A 24,788-nucleotide genomic window follows, 5' to 3' on the forward strand; every position below is an offset into this window, starting at 1 on the left:
TTACTTACTTTGTCTTTCTGATTTCAGCAGACAGAGGGAGGGGCACAGACAGATGGACAGCAGTCACAGACACAGAGCAGTGAGAATACTGAGAGCAAGTCCACTCCAAAACGACTTCATGTGTCTAACATTCCCTTCCGCTTCCGAGATCCTGACCTTCGACAAATGTTTGGGGTAAGTTACTGAAGCCTTTAAAGAACATGAGACTCACAACAGATGGAACATACAGTGATGATATGTCCATGGTAGGAAATAGGTGTGGTAAAATACCAATTGCCTTGCTCAAGGTAGGATTGTTTACCTTAGCTTGATTATGCGTGTGAACACTACAAATGACCTGTTCAAGTTAGGATGTTATCATGTATTAGCTACCAAATGGTTAAAAGCAAAGAACCTTCTTAGTGTAGATGAGACTTAAAAGTTTAGATGGACTTTGCTCTTCAGAATGTCTAGCTGGCAGCCGGTACCAAGTAGCATTGGCGACGCATAGGGGGTGCATGCGAGTGCATGTGCACCCCCTGAGCTTGGCAGTGCACCCTCTGCAAAAAGGCGCTAACGACATTGCCGGTGGTGCCTGTGGGCAGTAGCCGCTTGTCACATCCCCCCTCACCACTGACACAGCTGGCGGCTGTTGGCTGCCACCGCCACTGCTGGTAGCATCTGTGAGTGGTCGTTGACCACTGGTCAGTGCTCACCCCACCGCCAACAGTGTTGTGGCTGCCTGCGGCAGCTCGCCGCTGCCATGTCCCGCTCTCCGCAGGAGCTCACTGTGCCCCCCACCCAGCCTCCTGGGTCACGCAGCATTCATGTCAAGTAGAGTGCCCTAGGGGTCTGTCCTGGGGCTGGTTTTGTTCCACATCTTCATCAAGAACCTGGCAGATGGGATGGAGTACACCCTCAGGAAGTTTGCAGATGACACCAAGCTGCAGGGAGTAGTAGATACACTGAAAGGTAGGGTGAGAATTCGGAGAGACCAAGACAAATTGGAGGATTGGACCAGAAGAAATCTCGTGGGGTTCAATAAGGAAAAGTGCAAAGTCCTGCTGTAGGATAGAACAGTTCCAGCAACTGGGATCAACTGACTAGGACTGACTGGCTAAGCAGCAGCTCTGTAGAAAAGGACCTGGGGGTTACAGTGGGCAACAAGCTGAATATGCGCCAACTGTGTGCCCTTGTTGTGAAGAAGGCTAACAGCATACTGGGCTGCAGTAGTAGGAGCATTGCCAGCAGATCAAGGAAAGAGTTTATTCCCCTCTATTTGGCACTGGTGAGGCCAGACCTGGAGTACTGTGTCCAGTTTTGGGCCTCCCACTACAGAAAAGATGTGGTCAAATTGAAGAGAGTCCAGTGGAGGGCAACCAAAATGGTTTGGGGGCTGGGGCACATGATTTATGAGGAGAGGGTGAGGGACCTGGGTTTATTTAGTCTGGAGAAGAGAAGATTGAGAGGGGATTTGATAGCAGCCTTCAACTACCTGAAGGATGATTCCAAAGAGGATGGAGCTGGACTGTACTCAGTGGTGGCAAATGACAGAACAAGGAGCAATGGTCTCAAGTTGGAGCAAGGAATGTTTAGGATATTAGGAAAAACTTTCTCACGAGGAGGGTAGTAAAGTACTGGAACAGGCTACCCAGAGAGGTTGTGGAACCTCTATCCTTGGAGGCTTTTGAGACCTGGTTAGACAAAGCCAGGCTAGGATGATGTAGTTGGGGCTGTCCTGCTTTGAGCAGAGGGTTAGACTTAGAGGTGCACTGATACATTGGTCCGATATTGGATTGGCACTGCTTTAAAGAAAATTGACTATATCAGAAATCGGCATTTTTTGCCTGATGCAACCGATAATGTGGCTGATAAACGCCCCATTCATGTGCACAGCCACAACATGCACGAGGCCAGGAGCGCAGCCCAGCAGTTTAGAGAGCTGCGTCCAGCTGGTAGGTCTGTTGTGGTGGAGGGGGAAGGGAAGGGGCGTGGGGGGGGGCAGATCGAGGCCCCCGCGGTGACAGAGGGAGTGGGGCTGGGCCAGGGGCTGGGGTGCTGCCCAGCCTGGCCGGCCAGAGTGCGTAACAGAGCCGTGGCTCATCTGGGGGGTGGCTCCTGCTTCTGTTCACACCCTGGGAGGGCATGGGGGTGAATGCCCCCCAGATCTGCGTGGGATGGGGTGGCTGCTGCTGTGGGTGGGGGCTGGTGCCAGGCTCTTCCTGGTGGAGGCTGGGCTGGGTTGTGCTTGGGGCAGGTGATGACGGCGGCACTGGGAGGGAAACTAGGGGGTCTACGGTGAATTTTGGGGTGGCTGCTGCCCCCTGTCCCTCCATAATCCTGCTCCCAGTGCTGCCGCTGCCTGCTCCAAGCACAGCATAGCCCAGTTGGGAAGAGCCTGGTGCCAGTCCCAGCCCGCAGCGGCAGCAGCCTCTCCCAGCACAGATTTGGGGGGCATGCATCCCCCCATGCCCTCCTGGGGTGTGTGCAACAGCGGAGGCTGCACCCCACTATATGAGCTGCGGCTCCGTCATGTGCCTCGTCTGGCCCCGTCTGGGCAGCACCTGCCCCAGCCCTTGCCCTTCTCCCTCCCTCACCACAGGGGCCTGTTTCTGCCCTTCCCTTCCACCTCCCCTTCCACGACCACAAACTTACCAGCCAGACACTGCTCTTCAAGCTGCCGGGCTGCATATCGGAAATCAGATTGGTATTGGCTGATATGCCTCCTTAAAAATCAGTTATCGGTATCAGCCAAAAAAATCTGTGTTGGTGTACCTCTGTACAGCAGACCTGTAGACATACAAGACCTTGTAGTATCTATGCTTCAGATAAATTCTGCAGAATCTATGGGAAACTTTGGCTTTTTGAGTACACAACTTTTGCTTTCATAATCTTTAAAGAATCTGCAAATAGTCATCTGTTATGAAAATCTCTGTCTTTTCTTTTAACAAAACCTTGGGAGTTTCATCGTAAAACAAGCTTTGGTGCTGCAGAAAGCTTGTGCAGCTGGTATCAAGTGGAGTGTTATCTCTGGTTAGGAGATGCCAGAGTAAAGTTGCACATTCACCTCACTTGCACTTTCTTTGGGGTATATTTTAATCTTTAACTGCTGAATTGCCCACTGCTGATTCTGGAGAACTGTTTCAGTCATTGCACAGCTTGGACAGCATGTGGTGGATGAGATAAACATCCGATGAAACCATGGCTTGTTCTGGCTTATACTTCATTAGCAATTGCAGCATTGCAAGTTTTTTTAAATTTCTATCCTTTGAGTAAGCTGGTGTAAAGGAGGGGGGAGTGGGGCACTGCATTCAGTCGTCTCCAACTCTGCTGACCGGTAGGAGCCTGAAGTGCTCAGTGCCATAATGGAGCCCAGGTTAAAGCTTTGTTTTTTCACACTCTGGAGTGCAAATGGATGGTGTTAGAGCCTGGGGTTCATGTTCTGAGCATTGAATCTTATAGATAGGCTGCTGCACACTATACAGCTGGGCACCTGGCCTGGGCCTACTTCTAGGGTAACACACTGCTCCTAGTTAGGTCAAGGAGTTCAAGAACTGCTGCTCCCCGAGTTACCTCTTCTGCTCATTTCCTCATATCTTGCTTTTTACTGTTGTATTGTAGTACTCACTTTTGTTCATATTTTGATAATAGGGAAACTGAAATATGTTGAATAAACTAACTGCTGATTCATGAGGTTACTCCCAGGAAGCACATTTTAATTGCTGGCACTTGCTGTGAGGGTTTCCTATCCTTTGTTATAAGGCACAAGTTTTGCCCCATGTTGCTACATAGAGGTCAAACAGAAGTTCTACATAGTAGTTTTCAGTCTCCAGTGATTTATTACATCAGTAACTTGACTTAGAGTAATAGCATCATTATCTAGATCAGTGTGGGTCAGCCTCTTTGGCAGGGGTAGCACAAGTTAGCCCCCACCAGGGACACAAATTAGCCCCCACCATTAACCTCTGAGTCTAATCCCCTACTCAGTCTGCTCCTCTGCTTTTCTGCTCCCTGTCCTGATCTGATGCTGTTCTTTGTGCTCCCTGACCTATTTGCCCCTGGGCTGCGTGTCCCCTCCTCAGTCTGCCACATGCCCCACACAGAGGCTGCATATGCCATAGGCTGGCCACCCTTGATCTAGGTCCAGGTCAGTGGCATAGACTTAAGGGGAAGACTGTGAATACTAAACTTTCATGCCAGAGCACTTGGTATTATTTCAGTTTGTGAGCGGCATGACTTTTTATGCTGTGGTCAGTGTCAGATATGGTGTGCCAGAACTGCATTTACCTTTTGAACATGCATGCAAATACACATGGCATTTTTTTTTTCAGCACCAGGAAGCTCTGCAGTTTTGCCAGGGGAACAAACCAATCAGTGACTCCTCTGTTTATCTCCCTTTTTCCCCTGACCGCTGCTTCTCTCAACAACACATTCATAGCCTGGAGCACTAATGCGGAGCTTGAAGTGCCTTTCTTCCCTACTTCCTTTGCAGGAAATAGGAGGCTTTCCCTTGGGTGACTTGCATTGAAACCAATCCTGTCTCCCCTACAGGGACTCATGGTTGTCTGAGTCTTTAGCTGCGGGTGGCTGCAAGCTCCCTTTTCCTTCCTCTTCCATTTGTGTGTCAGGTCTGATCTCTTCAACGTCATCTCTAAGAGACTCAAAGCTCTGGCCCGGAGTGGTTTTCCAGAAGTACAGTGCAAAGGGAGAAATTGGGTAGACAGCAGTGCAGTGGGGGGATGAAGTGAAAGTGATGGTGGGGAAGGAGTGAAGAAATCCCTTCAGGATTGAATGGCAGCCTAGAGGTCAGCTCTATCCTGGGGCATGGAGCATTAGTTAATGTTTTTATGCAGTTGGGAGTAGAGGTGGAAGTGACCCCAGTGATGTTATATCTTGTGGAACACACACACGCACACAGATGTGCACCCCTCCCCCCCCATTTAACCCCTCCCAGACTGCTGTCATTCGTGACAGTGAAAGGAATATAATAGTTTCCTGTTGGATTCAGCCCTTAGGGGATAAAAATTTGAACTAAAGATCTGGTGGTCTTGGTGAGCAGATCACCAAACCTCACTAAAGTATAGGACAAATTCAAATTCTTCCTTGTGTAACTGTCCCTAACGTGTGCGGAGGAATACTGGGGTATATCTTAGGAACTTGTAACAAGAAACTCTTCAGTGGTTCTAAAAATAGATTATTTTTTTTGCACAGAAAATACTACAACTGACAAGTGTAGACTTCATTGTAATGGACAAAAATGCTTAATAGCTGACTTGAAAAATAGTAGCCCCCTAGGTTTCAGTTGTCCTGGCTTGATTACTTTTGCTTTGTGTTAAAGAGAATATGGCCTTAGTCAGTAATATTGAAGTTTTACAAGGATCACTTTTCCCCAAACTTAAAGCAATTTTGGGCATATTGGGCATATCTGACTAGCAACATACATTTAAAATGAGAAGTATTATTGTTCAAGAACTTCCTACTAATTGGTCAAAAAGCTGTTACATAACTAGAAAAGGTACATTGGGCAAAAAAAGAAAAAATTAATAAAATACAAAAGCCTGAGTATATAAAAATGGAAAAGTAGAAATAATTTGCAATTAATATAGATTCCCAGTTAAAATGTAGGTGACTGATAAGGGAAGCTAGAGGGATTAATGAAATATCAGTAGTCAGTAGGGTTCAAGACCAGAATGAAATTGTTAAATTTATTAGAAACAACCAAAAGTTCCTATAGGTCAGGTTATAGGTCTGTTGCTAGATGCAATTAATATAATTATTAATAGTGGTGCCAAAGAGACAGAAAATGTTCAATAGATATTTCTGTTCTGTATTTGGAAGGAAGCAAGAAGATATATTCATTCAATATGTTGTTTTGGATGGAATAGAAAGTTTACCATCTGTAACAAAGGAAGATGTGAGGCAGCATCTGCTAAATTAAATATTTTTCAAATCAACAAGCCTGGATAACCTAAGAATCTCAGAGGAATTAGCTGAAAAGTACTCTGAACTATTAATGCTAATTTTAACAAGCCTTGGTAAACTGGTGAAATCTGAAAAGATCAGAGGACCTCCGGTATAGTGCCAGTATTTACAGAGGGGGAAAAAAGGGGTGACCTGGAGGATTGGCCTGAATTAGCCTGGTTTTGGGGAAGGTAGATCTCATTAAACAAGCCTATTATCCTTTTTGGCAAGACCTTTTTGATACGGCATATTTAGGTTTCTCCAAGGTGTTTGACCAATGAGATTTTGATGGAAAACAAACAAACAAAACCCTAGCGTAAGTGTAACCTGGAAGATACACATCAGACGAATTTAAAAAGTGGTTGTAAATGGGGACACAACGATGATAAGGGCCATTTTTATTGGGCTTTTCAAGAGATCAGTACTTGGCCCATCATCTCTGTTGTACTTCCATCAACCATTTATATCATAATACAAAATGTTGTCTGGTTAAGGCTGTGGACAAAGATCAGTGGATAGGAAGGCAGGTTGTTGTTAGAGAATGATCTCAATCACCTGGTTATTTGGTTACATACTAATAGAACACGTGAGCTAATACTATATCTACTCAAATATAAGACAAGGGTTTTTTCCTCCCAATCAGTAAAGGGGGAAAAAAGCTCCTACTCTTACATTTGCATACAAAGAAACCTCATAAAATACATTACCTATCCTTAAACTGCTGCCAAAAGCAGCATGTGCTCAGTGATGGAAGCCAGCTATGAAGTTGATTAAATGCAGCCAACACTGAGCATGACTATAAAACACATGGCCCATATTGAGCAAACATACCGTATGGAAACCTACCAAAGGTTAGATTAGTGCAGCCATTTTGAGTAAGATATACAGTAGTGCCCATTGCTCTCAGCCCCCCTGAGTGCTAGGAGGTAGAGCTGGACCAGGTTGTTCTGAGCCTCATCAGGACCTGTGACAAGAACCCCTGGTTCCACATGAGTGGCGGGCTAATTAGCACATGGCTCTTTTGTGGGAGTTTCAGGAGTACATGCACATGCTGAGCAGTGCTGAGCTATGGGGTCACCATGGCTTGAAATCCTGTTGAATCTGCTGGGACCCAGCCCAACAAACTGTATGGTAAATCGTGGGTGAGCCTTTTGTCTTTGGACTAATATCATGCATCATTCTGATATTATAAAAGCCTTAATCTGTCTGTCTGTTCATAACACTTTATTCGTGCTCTGATTGGCTGACTGAAACAGCCAATCAGAGTGCGAATAAGCATTCGGACAGGAGGTGGCAGAGCGTCGCCAACAGGGGATGGAGCAACAGCAGTGGAGCGGCTGGAACGGGGGGGCTGACCTTGCCCCCCTGCCCTGCTCCCTGCAGGTGGCAATGATGGAGCAGGGGGGGAGCCCCCCCCTTCTCCTTGGAGGTGGTGGCAGTGGTAGTGCAAGGGTTGGAGGGGGCAAAGCCACCGGCGCTGGTCTTGGCTCGCCCCTTCCCCCTTCCATCATCGCTGCCTGCAGGGCCGACGCGGGTGTGAGGAGAAGTGGGTGTGCTGTGGCGGTGGAGGGAGGTGAGGAGTGGGCTCGGGCCCAATGCGGGGCAGGGAGAAGGAACAAGCCCAAAATGGGGGCAGAAGCCATCCCACCGCGGCGGTGGGTGGGGAGCAGCGGGCCCAGCCTGGCCGGGACTGACATGGCCCGATGACTGGGGGGAGGATGGGCAATTGGCTAGTTTATATTATATACAAGTAAGTACAAAAATGCTGCTTAAAAGCATGTTTATGGAGTACCCTGTGCTATAACTTGCAGAAGTTTCAAAAAAGGTAAAATGCATCAATTCTGGATGAACTATGTCTATGGGTACCCCCAGTAAATTGCCGATATATATGCAAATTAGTACAGACATGTTTATTTCAAAGTCAGTGTTTTCAAACTTGCCCCTCTCTTCCATGTGCCCAGGGAGAGTAGGGTGTGATGGTGAGAGAGGGAAGAAGTTGCGGTAGCAGAGAGCAAGGGTCCATCTGATACCCTCTTCCCCCATCCCCAGATTTATTCTCCCTTTTGTAGCAATGGGAAGGGGACGTATAATTAGATTCAATACCGGAAAAATTATAACAATTTTAGACATTTTCCATATGTAGAATCTATTTGGGGGGGAGGGAGGGTTGTCTTATTCAAGTAAATATGGTATATCTGGGAGCAAAGAATCCAGGTCACCTCCTCAGGTAGGAGACTAACTTTGTAAAGCAGTGGTTCAGAAAATAATTTACGGGTCAGCATAGATCATCTCCTCAAAATGATCCCTCAGTGCAATGTAGCAAAAAGGGCTAGTGTATGATCATAGGATGTAGGCAAAAGGAACTATCATATTTAAGAAGATATGTGATCTTCACAAGACGGCTCCAAGATGCAGTGTCTAGTTCTTGTGTCTGTGTCAAAAAGGAGCTGAAAATACACAGGAGAGACCAGAGGGCCACAAAAATGGTCCAGAAGCTAGAAACACATCTCTGTAAGGGGAGGCTTAAGGAGCTGAGCTTATTCAGTTTATCAGGGAGAAGGTGGAGAGGTGACTAGAGCACTGTGTATAAGTGCTTACACATGGAAAAGATATGATAGCAGGAGACTTCTCAGTCTTGAAGGCAGTCATAACAAGATCCAGTGGCTGAAAACTTAATTTAGGAATTTTTCTTTTATTTCAAGGTTAAATTTATCTAAAAATGTGAGTAATTTAAACATTAGAACAGCTTAGTAGAGAGATGGTGGACGCACTCTATAAGACAATCTTTAAAATAAGATTAGATAGCCCTTCAAAGTATAAACTTTAATCCAGCTTCTGGGAGAAATTCCACCGCTTTCCTATGAAAGGGTTCGGATGGGATGGTTGTGCTTGTTTTTTGTAACCTGGGAATTTGGGAATCTTACCATTTGGTCCCTTTTTGAATGTGTCATGGAAAGAGCAGAAACTTCTGCATTGTCCTCAACCTTCTCATAACACCCTACAGTTTTATACTATGGCAGTGGTTACAAGCGTATCTCATGTTTCACTGTAGCTCCCTACAGGTCTTGCCCAATAGACTTCACTGCTACTTCTCAGTTCCTCCAGAATTTATTCTGCTCATTCTGTTGTATTAAGTTTTCAAAGAGTCATAGAAAATGAGTTGGAAGGGACCTCAGGAGGTCATCTAGTCCAACCCCCTGCTCAAAGCAGGTCCATCCGCAACTTCATCATCCCAGCAAGGCTTTGTCTAGCCAAATCTTAAAAACCTCCAAGGATGGAGAGAGTCCACAATCTCTCTGGTTAACCAGTGTTTTACTACCCTCCTAATGAGAAAATTCTTCCCAATATCTAACCTAAACCTCCCTTGCTGCAACTTGAGACCATTGCTTCTTGTTCTGTCATCTGTTACCACTGACAACAGCCCAGCTCCATCCTCTTTGGAACCACCCTTCAGGTAGTTGAAGGCTGCTATTAATTCCCCTCTCAGGCTTCTCTTTAGACTAAACAAGCCCAGTTCCCTCAGCCTCTCCTCAAAAGTCATGTGCCCCAGCCCCATCACCATTTTTGTCACCCTCTGCTGGACTCTCTCCAATTTGTCCATATCCTTTCTGTACTGGAGGGCCCAAAACTGAACACAGTATTCCAGATGTGGCCTCATGAGTGCTGAATAGAGGAGAATAATCACTTCCCTTGACCTGCTGGCAACACTCCTACCAATGAAGTCCAGTATGCCATTAGCCTTCTTTGCAACAAGGGCACACTGTTGGCTCATATTCAGCTTATTGTCCATTGTAACCCCAGGTCCTTTTCTGCAGAGCTGCTGCCCAGCCAGTCAGCCCCCAGCCTGTACTCATGCATGGGATTGTTTTATCCTAAGTGCAGGACTTTGCACTTGTCCTTGTTGAATCTCATGAGATTTCTTCTGGTCGAATCCTCCAATTTGTCTAGGTCACTCTGAATCCTCGCCCTACCCTTCAGCATATCTGCTACTGCCCCCAGCTTGGTGTCATCTGCGAACTTGCTGAGGGTGTGCTGTATGCCATCTTCCAGGTCATTGGTAAAGACATTGAACAAAACCAACCTCAGAACTGAACCCTGGGGCACTCCACTTGATACCAGCTGCCAACTAGACCTTGAGTCATTGATCACCCGTTGAGCCCGATGATCCATCCAGATTTCTGTCAACCTTACAGGCCATTCATCCAACCCATGCTTCCTCAGCTTGCTTGCAAGAATGCTGTGGGAGATGGTATCAAAAGCCTTGCTAAAGTTGATACATGCACTGTTTTCCCCTGATCAACTGAGCTAATCATCTCATTATAGAAAGTAGTCATGTTGGTCAGGCATGACTTGCCCTTGGTGAATCCATTCTGATTGTTCCTGATCATCTTCTTTTCCTCTAAGTGCTTAGAAATAGTGAGGCTGAGTGGCCTGTAGTTCCCTGGATCCTCCTTTTTCCCTTTTTTGAATATGAGCATTATGTTTGCCCTTTTCCAACCATCCGGGACCTCTCCTGATTGCCATGAGTTTTCAAAGATGATGGCCAGTGGCTCTGCAGTCACATCAGGCAACTCCCTCAAGACCCTTGGATGCATCCTGTCCAGCCCCATGGACCTGTATATGTTCAGCTTTTCTAAATAGTCCTTAACCTGTTCTTTCACCACTGTTGGCTGCTTATCTCCTCCCCAGACTGTGCTGCCAGGTACAGTAGCCTGGGAGCTGACCTTACCTGTGAAGACTGAGGTATAAAAGGCATTGAGTATTTCAGCCTTTTCTCCATCCTCTGTGACTAGGTTGCCTCCTGCAATCAGTAAGGGACCCGCATTCTCCCATATCTTCCTCTTGTTACTGACCTACTTGTAGAAACCCTTTGTATTCCCCTTCACATCTCTTGCTAGCTGCAACTCCAATTGTGCTCTGGCCTTCCTGACTTTTTATCCCTACATGCCCAAGCAATACTTGTATACTCATTCCTGCATGCCTCTGCCCCATGGGGGAGGTGGGAGCGTGGGAGTATGTGTATGGGGGGAGGTGTGTGCACGCCTGGTGGGGAGGGGACTGCCTGGACTCTAGGTCCCAGAACCAGCCAGAGGTGAGGGGAGGCAGGAGGGGGCAGAGGGTGTGTGTAGCAGAGCTTGCCTGGGTGGTGCTGTCCGCAGTTGCCCTCACAGTGCTTTGCATGGGGCCGAGTCCTGACTGCTCCTGCTCAGGGCAGCCCATGTGACACTCACGTCTGCACCTACTAGGCCAGCCCCTACTTTGTACACATCTTACCAGCGGGGCTGCTCCTGGTGCAGCTGCAGCCGTCTGGGTGCTGATCAGTTTCCTTCACCTCCAAGCGGTGGTAGCTTCTCCTACTCCATCCCCTGCCCCTGCCCCTGCTGCACCACTCCAGTGGAGGAGGAAGTTTCAGCAGAGTGGCTCGTGCCCCAGTGTGCGAGGCTCCGACTCCAGCTCTGAGCTGCCTTCCACCTGCAAGTAGCTGCTCGTTGCATCAGGTGGGCTGAGTGGATGGAAGGCAGCTGGAGCCCCATGCGCTGGGTCAGGAGCTGCCTGGCTGAAGCTCTCGGTTGCCTTTCTCCCACTCAGCTGCCTGCACCAGATGGGCAGAGTGGGTGGAAGACACCCAGGAGCTTCAGCCGGAACCCTGCATGCTGGGGCAGGAGCCACATAGCTAAAGCTCCTCCTCCCCTCCCCCCTTCCCCTCCCCTCCCCCCCCGAGTGGTACAACAGTACCAGGAGGAGGAGCTGCTGCTGGATGCAAGGAGAGCTGATCAGCACCTGGTGGCTGCATCCCTACTGGGATCAGCCCCCCAAGAACCTGTGCGCTGGCCTAGCCTGGAGCAGCAGGTGGGTCTGGTCAGGAGTATGGCCTGGCTGCCTCCAGTGGGGCTTGACCCCATGTGGAGCACTGTGGGGACAGCCATGGGCCAGATGCAATCAATTGGCAGGCACCTCCCGTGGGCTGGATTCAATCAGTTGATGGATCGGATCTGGCCCCAGGCCATATTTTGCCCACCCTAGTCTAGGCTGAGAAGTTTCACTTTTTGATTAATGTTGTTCCTTCTTTTGTAACATTTCCCTTGATTTACTTTTGGGTTTTTGCAGGTATTCATCATGTATGTGAGGATTTGTGCTTCACCACATAGCATTTAATGCATTCTTAGTGGTACCCTTTAGGTAGCATATTCCTTAATCTAGTGATCCTTGTCACCAGACTCCTCCAGAACCTAACTCTTACTTGGTTGGAGTTTAAAGCGCTTCTCCCTGAAGTTGCAACTCATGGATATTGGATCTGTCTACTCGAAATTTTCTTGAAGCAGGTGCTCTTCTTGAACATAAAAACCTACTCATGCATGTCTTGGAGAAAGGAGGTAGGGTGGTAGTAACTCTTTCACTTTTGAGAAAGGGTCTTTTCTTTGTGGACTACCCAGCATGGTGATGAGTTATACCTGTTTGTTACCATATATTCAAGGTGACAGTGCGGTACCACCCTAGATTTGCCAAGTCACGTAGGCGGCAGTGGTACATTTTGTTTCTGTTGACTTATAGTCCATATCAGCTTGTCTTGGGACACTGTCCCAGCCATCTGTTTATGGTAGGCCACTTCTCAGTACAAATCAAACTACTTAATATGTTGAGACCCACACTCCATATTTAACAGTTCTGTAACCTTAAGAATTGGGCATCTGGAGAATCTTCTGGGTCACTTCGCACTTCTGAGATTCATAATCTCAGTTCACCCCAATATCAAGAGTAGAACAGCCAGAAGTCTTGTCTCCAGAGGACAGCATGTTGATTAAGGATATAGATGGACATAACAACTGGATAAGTATCAAAGGACAGGAATACAAGGTGTTAAGATGCAGCTGATTGTTACATTTACTGGTTCTGTAGCAGTGCAAGTAAAGGGGAACTGCTCCAACTTTAAGGTTCACATTTAGGGCAATTTAGCTAACACATCACTACAGTGTCATCCAGGCAGGCTCTAGTGTAACAGCTGATGCACTGTCCTGAGCAATTGCTCCCCGCCTCCTCTTACAGCAGTTAAAATGGATGTTTATGTCAAAACTACTATTCTGCAGACAGCCTTTCTGGGTGTATTGAGCATCTATAATGGAGGGAAAATTTTGTCTTGAATTTCTAAATATGCCTCTGTTCCCACATTCTCAGACATTGGTGTTCAGAAGGCATAATAAAAGTTGTGACTGCTTTTCATTTCCTTGTATTTTTCACGGTAAGAAATAGAGTTTCAAAAGGTTGTGTCCCTCCCTTTTTATGGATGCTATTGGCTACAGTTATAGGAGGCACTGACATTATCTTGATACACTGCATGCCTTTGAGTGGAAAATGTTCATTCAATGTTGCGTGAACAGCCTACTTCCTTCCAATGGCTGCCCTAATGACTAGGCACTTATGTCCCAAAATGGTGGTGGCAGTACCTCTGTTCGCCATCGTGCTGCTTTTCTTGTTAACACAGAAGTGGTGTGTTTGCTGTTGAATGCAAAGTGATTCAGTGGTAATATTCCTGGGGAAGGCAGCGGTGACTGTCGTTTACCTGGCAGCAACATTTAGAGGCTTTTACTTAAGGTGCCAGGAAGATCTGTACACCAGGAGGGGGTGGAATATTATCTAAGCTGAGATCCTCTTGTGTAGCTGTTTAATGAAGTCCCTAATATAAAAGATGTAGAAAACCCAGTTACCTAGTAGATTCTGCCAGCTCATGGCAAGCTAATCAAACTGTTACTCTACTTGTGCTGGTTCTAAGGGAACCTTTATACCTGCCTGTCTGTCTGGCAGCGAGACAGCTTTATTTACTGGCAGCTTTCAGACCACTTCAGTTAGGTGGGAATAGTGGTTTTTGTACAAGGTTTCCTGCCTCTCTGATTTCTAAGACCGCTGTGGCATGTATTCCCTATTGGAAACCTGTGCCACTGCATTGGGTGGCTTCCTTATTTAGGTCTGATCTATTAGAAGAGTTCCAAATGGTGCTAAACAAGATGTTTGCCCTAATATAGTTAGCTGAAGATAATTTATTGTCTCTACAGGTGCTAAATGCTTTTAGGGCTACAATTTGTTAATCCTTTTTGTTTCCATCATCCTGTTTCCAAAAGGTATCCTTGTATCTTGCCTGAAGGCATATCTACACTGTGGATTGCATTGCTGCACAGAGATCTCCAAGCTAGTATAAAACTAGCCAGCTCAATTGCAGTCTAGTCACAGCATCACAAAGAACTGTGTGGGCTAATTTATAGTGCCAAGAAGCAAGGCAGATTTAGTCTGTGCTAAGATAGATGGTACTGAAACCTGAGCTAGTTTAACGCTAGCTTGCAGATCTTTACCTTGCACTGCTGTCTGAAACATAGACAGATCTTGAATGCAAGATATTCTGATAGAATCACTCCAAGCCTGAGGACTCAAGATTGTTTTCCATGTGGAGGGGGTCAGTATATTACTTATTTGGGATTTATCACAGAATTTAGGAGTTCTGATCTCTAACGACTACTCTGCCTTTTTACTGGATTATGAAGCGAGTGGGGTGCTATGAACTGTAAGGATTTCTTTTCTTACAACTAATGGTATTGTCTTTACTATATTCTCCAGCCTCTAAGGGAAGGTGAAGTTTAGTTCTGTGGTGTCTTGAGATTGTCAAACCTTAGCTTATTCTACTTCTGTTGTCATGTTGTGCAGCGGTTCCCAAACTCTTGACAGATCGTGCACCACCAATTTAAAATGATACAACCTTAAGTACTACCAGCAAATTTTTGTCATATAAAGTAATTATAGTAGATCTGTTAATGCGGACCACTGACAGGTTGTCTTACCACTGGTGGTACCCGTACCACAGATTGGGTACTGCTGGTCTAGTGGATTATGGAGAGCTCACATTTTTTATTAGTTGGCACTTTAAAGGTTACTCTTTATCCTTGCACATTCTGGAACGGTTATTGCAGAGTTCCCAGAGAAGATGCTGAGGAAGGGCCAGTTGGAATAGAGCACACAGGAGGGGCCTTAACAAACTGCCAATGTCTCATTAGACAAAAAAAGAGTTGCCAGATTTCTCAAATACATTGCATATAAATGCAATTATAGTCTCTGTTGCAGGAACTTTCATAAAAAGTTCCTGTCTTCACATCATTGAGGTGGGGAGATGAAATGAGAAACACAGACTCTTGCCCACAGAATGCACCACCGCTTATGGCAAAGTGCACAGGCTGCAAACGAGAAGACTCCGTTCCAGTCTCAGTTAACTGCTGTTCATATTTCTGCGCCCTTTGCAGCCATTTATTATTTACCAGGGCCTCATGCTACTATTTCAGGGACAGTAGCTTTCACTCATTTTACAAAAAAGACCACTGAGAGCTTGTACAGTCACATCAGCTAGAGCTGGGAATAAACGTTGGGATTCTGATGTAGCCAATCTCATTCACTTTGTCACATAGACTTTCAAAGGGAACATATTTTATGTTAGCAAATCCACATGAACACCGTGGCTCTGTCTCCTGTGTAATTGGTGGAGCACATATAGAAGTTTATGACTGCCATTTGAGCTAATGAACCAGGTCTGGTAGCATGAAAATAGTAGCAACAGCTTGTGCCTTTGTACCCAAAGATTTTAGGTTCAGTCCCAGTCCCTTGCATTTGGCTAGGCTGTCTGTAACTGCTAAAACAGACGTATGTGTATTCCTAATTTAAAAAAAATGGAGGGAGTTATTAACAGTCCCTACATTTTGGGCAGCAACATTTTCCATTATTAAAACTGGTGACATTTTGTTAGCTTTTGACATGTCCGTTGTTTGCAGAATGGTGTTGATATTTGGTGGGAGGTAGGGGTGAGGAGAGTGAACACTTTCTGGCTAGAGAAGTGCTTTTTTTTACCTTTTACATTAAATCCCACTTTCACTGACATCAATTTAAAAAATTCACCACTCTCTCAGCTCTGGTTTTTATTTTTCAGTAAAATGTTGGCAGGTTGCCAAAATAACTAAATACATCTTAGGGCTGGGCTTTTGCTATCATCACAGCAGTGGTGAAAGCCATAATACTAGGAGCTGCCAGAGCAGCTTTAGGCTGGGTTTTTCAGACCTGTTGGAATAAGTGGTCAGTAACCTTTAGGGGAGCATTGTGGAGCAGGAAGTGAGATGGACTTTTTCCTAACCCCCCATACACTCGCATACTAAATACCAGTTAAGCATCTGGCTTGAGTAATCCATAATCACGCTTCCCTCAAGCACCACAGGAGTCTGGGACTCCTCCAACTCCCAAAGAGGAATGTGCAAGAGATGGGTAGGCTTCCTCCAGCCAACTCCTAACCTAGACTCAGCCAGTCCCATTGGCTTCTTTAGGCACCCTACTGAGCTGATATTCTCCACAACCCCCAGATGGGAAAGAGAAAGGCAGATCAGGCTGGGGGATTTGCAGCACTTGATGTAGCAGACTACTCTCCCTTTGGGGTAATAGCTTTTCTTCTGCTGCCACCTAACAGCTCACGTGACAGCAGTCTATGCTGTAGTGCTGAAGGGTCAATGTTTCAACTCTGCTGATGGTACACCATTGAGAATTGTTACAATTGCACCAAATGCTCTCTGATTTTACCTTTTTTCCTTCTTTAGAAAACTTGGGGAAATGATATTTAAAAACAATATCTTCAAAGGAAGTTATTTAGGTTGTAAAATCAAGGAGCCCAAATTCGGACATTGCAGGTTTATGGTTAGTTTGACGCCCCTGGCTTAGGATTTTAAAACACGTGGATTGCAGGTTGGCTCTGGAATGGCTCTGCAGTCCATCTGGCTCAGCAGGCTACTGGAAGTTGGGGGTCCGGTCTGCCACAGAATTCGGGGTCCTGGGGCCTCTGTTGGACATGGTCTTCAGTGACAGGCAGGCAAGCAACGGCTGTGCAACACAGCCCTCAGTCATCCTGTGACTGCTTGGCGTGATGTTGCTTGTGCACATCCACCATTGCAAGCTGCTGCTGCTGCAGTGACCACCACTGCAGTTGCTCCTTACTACGCTGGGTGGGATCCAGTTTGGAGACCCAAGTGAGTTTGACACCTCTGTCTGAATCCTTCCCCTTTACATACGTGCATTATGATAGTCTTTAACTACATCACCAGACCCCCCTGACCCAGATGTGTGAGCCCAGTTTATTTAAGATTGTGTAGGAAATGCCCATTTTACTCACTGTCAAACATCTGAAAGCTAGGTACTGCAACCTAGACAATGTTCTTTTAACCCTGGGGGTCTGCTTGATCTCCAGGCCAGTTCATGCTGTTATGTGTAAGCTATTTAACTGCAGACCTTTATTGCTAGTGACAGGTTTTTCTGTGTATTTTTGAATTTGGGATCAACAAAACAAAAAATACGAGCTATAGTGTAGTGATTGGTCTTTCTTATAGTATGTGGCACAGTTGGATAAAATGGCATACATGTGAATTCCTAGTTATATATAGGTTAATATGTGGAACTTCTCACTGAGGAGTCTTATTATATGTCATCTTTTAATACTACCACAGTTTGATCTCATTCCATCATCTGGAAAACTCATCACCCATTTGATCTATGGGACAGAGATTGGACGTAGCCCCACCAGTAGGGAAGGGGTAAATCACTTGCATAGCAATACCAGTGACTGCCTTGCCAGCCCCAAGAAGCTAAATATAGTGGGCTGGGTTTGTTGCCCACATGAAAGGTCTGTTCAGCAAGTTCAACTCTTTCTTGGGGTGAACAGACAGTTTATGATTAGTGGTATGTGATAATGGTCTTAGCTGTACTGGGTGGAGTGGGGCAAAGATAGCATGACATAGTTGGGTTTTTTTTTTTACCATAAATTTCACTGTGTGTTCTGTTTCAAGAAGATGATTCCTTTGGGAAAGAAACTGGTAATTTTGAAGGCTTTGAAGATGGCATTTTTCAAGAGCCAAACAGTTTCCATGATAATAGGACTAAACATTTTCTTTGCAGTAACTAGCACGTATGTTGTACCCAACTACATTAACAAGAAAGAAGTCTCCTTTACAGAGGCATCCACACCTCATGCAAAGACATCAACAAGAAATAATATTTCAGTCATGATCTGCCCAGCAACGGTCAAGCTTAAGCTGCTCTATAGGATTGGAGGAAGAAGTGATGCCCAGGGTGATGCAAAAAATATTGTGCATATATTGGCTTCATTCAAACTTGGTCTTACCACCAGATATTAGCAAACTGATCATCTGCTACACAAGTAGATGAGAAGAAACTGTCCTTATGCAATGCAACCCTGGTTCCTTCTACAGACATTGCCAATGGATAGATGGAGAAAAGAATGTGTTTTTATATCAGTTTTACAGATGCAGGGGACAGAGGCTCAGAGGGAACAAGGCCAGAATTGTCAGATGTATCTACTACTATTTTATATAAAAGTTGAGGTGTGTTAAGCTTGATTTCTTGGAGTACTTAACATTTTGATACCACTTGATACGTTGAAAGCTGATCTCTAATCCCTTTTACTTCCTGTTGTGACTTCTTCGCACCTCTGTGAATATGGCTCAGATTTTTCACGTTAAGGATCCAGAAAGTGAGCATTATACAATTAGCACAGTCAGCATGGATTCACCAACCTCATTGCCTTTTATGATGCGATGACTGGCTCTGTGGATGTGGGGAGACCAGTGATGTGGTATACTTTGATTTTAGCAAGGCTTCTGTTTCAGTCTCCCACAACATTTCTGCAGGCAAGCTAAGGAAGTACAGGCTGGATGAATGGACTGCACGGTGGATAGAAAACTGGCTGGAGCATCAGGCTCCGAAGGTAGTAGTCAATGGCTTGATGTCTAGTTGGCAGCTGGTATCAAGTGGAGTGCCCCATGGGTTGGTCCTGGGGCTGGTTTTGTTCAATGTCTTCATCAATGACCTGGGAGATGGCATACAGTGCACCCTCAGCAAGTTTGTGGATGACCTCAAGCTGGAGGCAGTAGTAGATATGCTGGAGGGTAAGGCTAAAATTCAGAGTGAGCTAGACAAATTGGAGATTTGGGCCAAAAGAAATCTCATGGAGTTCAACAAGGACAAGTGCAAAGTCCTACACTTGGGATGAAACAATCCCATGCATGAGTGCAGGCTGGGCAGCAGCTCTGCAGAAAGGGACTTGGGGATGACAGTTGACAATAAGCTGAATATGAGCCAACAGTGTGCCCTTGTTGCAAAGAAGGCATACTGGGCTGCATTGGTAGGAGTGTTGCCAGCAGGTCAAGGGAAGTGATTATTTCCCTGTATTCAGCACTGGTGAGGCCACATCTGGAATACTATGTTCAGTTTTGGGCCCCCACTTCAGGAAGGATGTGGACAAATTGGAGAGAGTCCAATGAAGGGCAGCCAAAATGGTTCAGGGGCTGGGACACATGACTTTTGAGGAGAGGCTGAGGGAACTGGGCTTACTTAGTCTGGAGAAGACTGAGGGGATGTAATAACAGCCTTCAACTACCTGAAGGGAGGTACGAAAGAGGATGGCAACTGTTCTCAGTGGTGGCAGATGACAGAAGAAGGAGCAATGGTATTAAATTGCATCAAGGAAAGTTTAGGTTAGATATAGGGAAGAATTTTCTCACTAAGAGGGTAATAAAACAGTAAAACAGGCTATCCGGAGAGGTTATGGAATCTCCATCCTTGGAGACCCAGCTAAATAAAGCCTTAGCTGAGATGATCCAGTTGGTGATGGTCCTGCTTTGAGCAGGAGGTTGGACTAAATAACCTCCTGACGTCCCTTCCAACCTTGATTTTGTATAATTCTATAACTCGTGCTTCTATGACTTGTGCTTCTTGAAAGTTTGGGGTTCATAATACTGAGAAGATCTGAGACCTGAGGGAAGTTTGGTTTATTCTAAGCACGTGCAACCCAAGTGTAGGAATCTTGTATGATTATCCTCTTTAGAAAAGCAGAATTACACTTGATTTTCTCTTTGTGATAGAGCCCCTTTGAAGTGCTACAGCTACATTTGTGAAGTGTTGCTAGTTTGAGAAGAAACAGTCGCATGAAGAATTGTTGAAAAAACAGGCATGTAAGGATGAGGCCCTAAATAGTGTGAGGGAGGAAAATATTTATGAGAAAGCTACGGTTTTGGTGACAAGTGTTTGAAGGTCCCAAACTAAGCATTGGGGTACTTCTGGAGTTCATCACTGAAATTTTGTGCTCTCACCTGTGACCCAGATAAGGACCTCCCCTCTTGCATGTAACAGGACAGGAGAAATAAAGATATGGGAAGGGGCCAGTCAAAAATAAATCTCTGTCTTCTTGTCTCTGCAGCAATTCGGCAAAATCCTCGATGTCGAGATAATCTTTAATGAGCGTGGCTCCAAGGTAAGTCCTCGCTTTGTACCCAGCTTCTCTTGGTTTGATTGCATAAAGTAAAAGGCAGTTCATTGCCTGGAGAATATACTCTGCGGAGATCAGCAGGAACTGGCATGACTGGGGGGAGGGGACAACTATTTCTGGGAACCTGGCTCTGTTCCCTCTGACTCCAGAATCTGAGCTTGGCCAGTATGTCCAAACACTCGCGATCCTTCCTCTTGAACATGGGATCAGGTTCCCCAATGTTTTGAACAATGTAGGAGTCATTTGAGCTTTCATAGCAGCATTTTTCACTGCATTAGCAATGCGATGCTATCTGAGGAAGGCAGAGCAAGGTGACACTTTGTGTTGCACATTAAAAGCTATGCAACATTTTTATTGCATAGGCGAGTGTCTATTTAGGATAAGGAGAATCTCTTGCATGTGAAAGGGAATTTTTTCTTTGTATTTGGAAACAAAATAGGTGTTTGAGATACTGGCCTTTCATGATGGATTTATCTGATGCTTAAATTAAGCATCTGCAGTTTCCCGTGTGAGCCCCTCCCACTGAACTTCTAATTACACAGCTATTTTAATCGTTAAAATGCATCAGAAGGGAGGTTTTGCTGAGTGTTGATGCTAATTTAACTCTCTGGAGAGCAGGCTTCAAATGCTGCTAGGGTCAAATGCAGTGAGTTTCAGTGATCTTTGTCCTAATTGGCAATTGGTTCTCATCACATAAGCAATATCATCACAATGACAAATTGATGTGATTCTTTCTCTGCCCAGGAGGTCCAGCACTGGAATAGCAGGGAGTTTTGCAGGTCAGGAGCGAGGTGCATTGGCAGAGCTCTGTGGGGGAAGCTTGCACAGTGCATGCCTATACTATGCTTGACTTAATCAATGCTAAGATTCCCATTTTCAATTAAAACGAAAATTTCCTCCCTCACATGAGATTTTGAAGGTGCAAGTCAGCTAAGCAGTTTATTTTTAAAACCCCTTTCTTCCCCTTGGATTGGCTTTTCACAGCCCTTTGTAGCCTCTCTGTTCCCTTGGGGGCATACCAATATTCAGATTTCTGTACAAAATCTCATTATATTTCCAAAACTACATTTTTGACATTTCTTAATCTTCATGTATTATCTGGAAACCAGAAATGGGGGGGTGTTTTATACATAAAAGACCCAAGGCTCGACCCCTTCTGTATTCCTTCTTTGTGCCCAGCACTTTTTTCTTTTTTTTGCCCCATTAACCAATCTGGACAAATATGTTTTTGCACAGCTTTGTTTGGGAGTTCTCTTTCTCTTCGGATAAAGTACACCCTACGTGATTCCACCAAAACAGTGGGCTATGGCTGGATCTGTAAATATTTATTCTGCTCTGCACAGTTCTGATATTTCAAATCAAGGCTAATTCACAGAGAGTGCTGGCCTATAGTCATTTTTCTCAAGCTTTGGGAACAGACTCTGGTCTCAAGCAAATCCCTGCTTTTCTAAATGTAAATGCCAAAGAAAACAAAAAAACAATTGGTTTTGTCAAAAAAAAAGAAAAAGAACAACAGCAGAGCAATGTACCTTTTCCCCAACAATAGCCAGGCTTTATAGTTCTGCATGCATGCCCACCTCCACATATAGATGCATCACCTTCCCTACCCCTAGGCAAAGAGCCCTTATTAAACACCCACTGCTGCCCTTTCCTTTCTAGGCAATGACATTGATTTTTGTGAATCCTTGGCTATTAACCTTATCTGTGCAAAAAATTAATTAAGGCCAAGGCTTCTGGTTTTCAGTTAAAACAAAACCTGTTTGCTGAAGAATTCCTTGTAGGATTTTTGTCCTGGTCTCTCCAGAAATACTTTGAAATTGAAAACAATTTAAAGAGAAGATGTTCTAGATCTTCGGTTTTTGATTGTGCAGCTTTCTACCACTTCTTGTTAGCTTTGCAGCAATAAGTGGTTGTAAAACTGATGGTTGCTGTTTCAGAGATGGGGAACAGCCTGAATGGACGCCAGAAAACACCCAAAAGAATATCTGTTCGTGATATCTTTGCATCCTTCTCTACCCAAAATAATGATTGTTTTGTTCTTTTTTCGAAAGCATGCCAAAATTATTCCTGCTTTAGTACGAAAATGGGAGGCCCCCCGTGTTACTGAGTGGGGTGTAGCTGCACGAAGCACCTGGTACTCACATAGTAATGTAAAAACAACAGTTTGGTGATATGATGGTGAAGCAAAGGAAATGGATGTCTGGAGGCCACTCACTCACTCTTTGGGCTCTTTCTCCACCTTCAGCAAAAAAATAAAAATCTGAATGCAATTCTGCTCTCCTGTGGTTTCCATTCTAATCTAACGATATGAAACCTCTCTCTCTTCTTCTCCGCCTACTCTGTCTTGGGAATCCGAAAGCAGATGCTCCTACTGCCTGCCTTGTGCTGTGTTGTCAATGCTCCCCTTCCTCTCCCTGGGTTTCTAAAGGGTGTAGCTTGTGTATATATTTTGGTAGTATTTGAAAGGTACAAAGGTAAATCCCAAATTGCCCTGGGTTTGCCCTCATGCAGTGTCTGATTGGAAGCTTCTCTGTAGGCTGAGCAGCCATTTGTCCCTGCTTCCCTGGGGCAGGGATTGTTTGCTGGAATTGCTCCAGATCTGGTTAAATGGTAGCAATTTGAGAAAAGGTGTACCTTGCATTCTTCCTTTTGGATCCACCCGAGATGAACTGATTAACTTTTCTTTCTGCAGCTTGAATTTACTTAGGTGACTGGTGCTCCTCCCTCTGTTTTTCTTTTTCCCTTTTATTAAACTTTTTTGGAGGATAGGTACCCAACATCGTGCATGATTGTGATCCTGCACATCCTGAGAAATATTAAGATTAAGGCATGAGCAATACAATTATGTTACAACTACCTTATGCCCTGGATTGTGGTGCTCTGCTTAAAAAAAGTGCTTTATTGTCTTACTGAATTGTGAGGAGGGAAGGAAATTTTGAGCTGTCTGCAGACTAATCAGCTTGCTCTCCTGATCCTGCCTGTTTAAAATGACTTTATTAGCCTTGGAAGCCTTTATACTGAAACTGTATTGCTGCCCATTAGAAAACATAAATGAATATTTAAAAGCCTCTGTTTTTTTTTTTCTCCTCCCAGCTTGCCTAACCAAATGGCTTCGATTATCCTTCAAGTAGATTTTTTTTTTTGGTTTCCTCGGAAACTGGCTGTTTGGGGTTTTTTTATTCTTCTCAGCCTGCCCTTAGGATTTTAGTTCTGATTCATGTGAATTTTTTTAAACGGCACAACATTTGCAAGTCCCAGTTCATTGTGCAGCTTCATAACCTGTGGACAGAGTATATGCAGAACAGAATGATGGTAGGGATACTCTGTCTGCCAGTAGAGAAGCCTCCTTTAGTTGATGTCTCAGCCCCAAGTACACCAGCTGAACAGCTGTTCCTGTTTTGCAGAGCTAATGCAATCTGAATGTTTAATTTAATCATAGGATTTTTAATGAGACCCTCTTCCCCCATTTCCCATTCCAAAAAGCTATCTGGGAACATTACACCAAAAGAAAACAGAGCTTTTTCCTCTTCACCATCCACTCAAGATCCAGCACCCTGAGACATGCGCCTACTGTTCATAACAAAAGAAGAATGCTTTAGAATTCAGACAAGGTTCTTTGGGTAAACCTGATATCTTTTATTAGACCAACTAAAATTTTTAATTTTCATTGGTCTAATAAAAGATATCACATCTACCCAAAGAACCTTGTCTCCCTATGTCCTTCGACCAACATGGCTACAACCAACGCCCTGAAACGAAGCATTCAGAGGAAGTCTGGCCAGTGAGGGGGTGATAGTTCAATTTAGTACAGCTCACAAGCTGTAGGTTGCAGAACCATTGTTATTGATGTCCCTTGCTGCCTTTCCTAGGAGTAACCTAGGTCAGGGCTGTTTATAAGTAGCTGGGGGCCTTATGCCCCACAGGCAGGGCTGGATACAGTCATGGGCAAACCGGGAGGTTGCCCGGGGGCTGAACAGAAAGGGGGCCCCAAAATGGTGGAAATAGTGATCTGGCAAAGGGGTCCTGTTACTAAAAGTATGCCCGGGGCCACCAGGAGTCTAGGTACGGTGCTGCCCGCAGGCTGCACTAGCTGGGACTACATGCACCAGCAGGGATCAAGGGCAGCAGCGCATGCCTGCATCCCTCCCACACACCCTCATCCCCTCTGCTGCAGCATGTGCCTGTGTGGATAACCCAACAACCCTACATGAATGCCCCTCTTCCTGTCTGCTGCAGAGCTCACTGTGCAGGCCCAGGGCTTCAGCCTGAGCTACTTGGGCTGTGCCCTGTGCCTTCCCCCTGGCCAGGTGTAGAACACATAGCTGGGGGAAGAAGGGGGATCCTGGAGACACAAGCCAGAGCAATAGGAGAAGGGGAGGCATACTGGGCAGGAGCCCAGGAGCTGCAACTTAACCTCTCATATATACTGCTCCAGTCTCCAGTTGAACAGGCCTGACCTAGACCACGTAATTAGTCCAATGTCTTGAACTTCTCAGGG

At 45.3% G+C, this 24,788-nt stretch overlaps 1 protein-coding gene across 11 annotated transcripts in view; it reads left to right on the forward strand.

Moving 5' to 3' along the window:
* RBFOX2 (RNA binding fox-1 homolog 2) overlaps positions 1 to 24,788 on the forward strand; it is a 264,854-nt gene that overhangs the window by 201,621 nt on the left and 38,445 nt on the right. For 9 of the 11 annotated variants that reach the window (XM_019489285.2, XM_019489284.2, XM_019489282.2 and 6 more), the window contains 2 exons: positions 28 to 174; positions 20,222 to 20,275. In XM_019489285.2, coding sequence (XP_019344830.1) covers positions 28 to 174; positions 20,222 to 20,275 — 201 coding nt within the window. The remainder of the gene's footprint in view (positions 1 to 27; positions 175 to 20,221; positions 20,276 to 24,788) is intronic. The other 2 variants (XM_059726424.1, XM_019489278.2) reach the window with 1 other exon arrangement.

The sequence above is a fragment of the Alligator mississippiensis genome, chromosome 4 (genome assembly GCF_030867095.1).
Source record: "Alligator mississippiensis isolate rAllMis1 chromosome 4, rAllMis1, whole genome shotgun sequence".
Taxonomy (NCBI): Eukaryota; Metazoa; Chordata; order Crocodylia; family Alligatoridae; genus Alligator; species Alligator mississippiensis.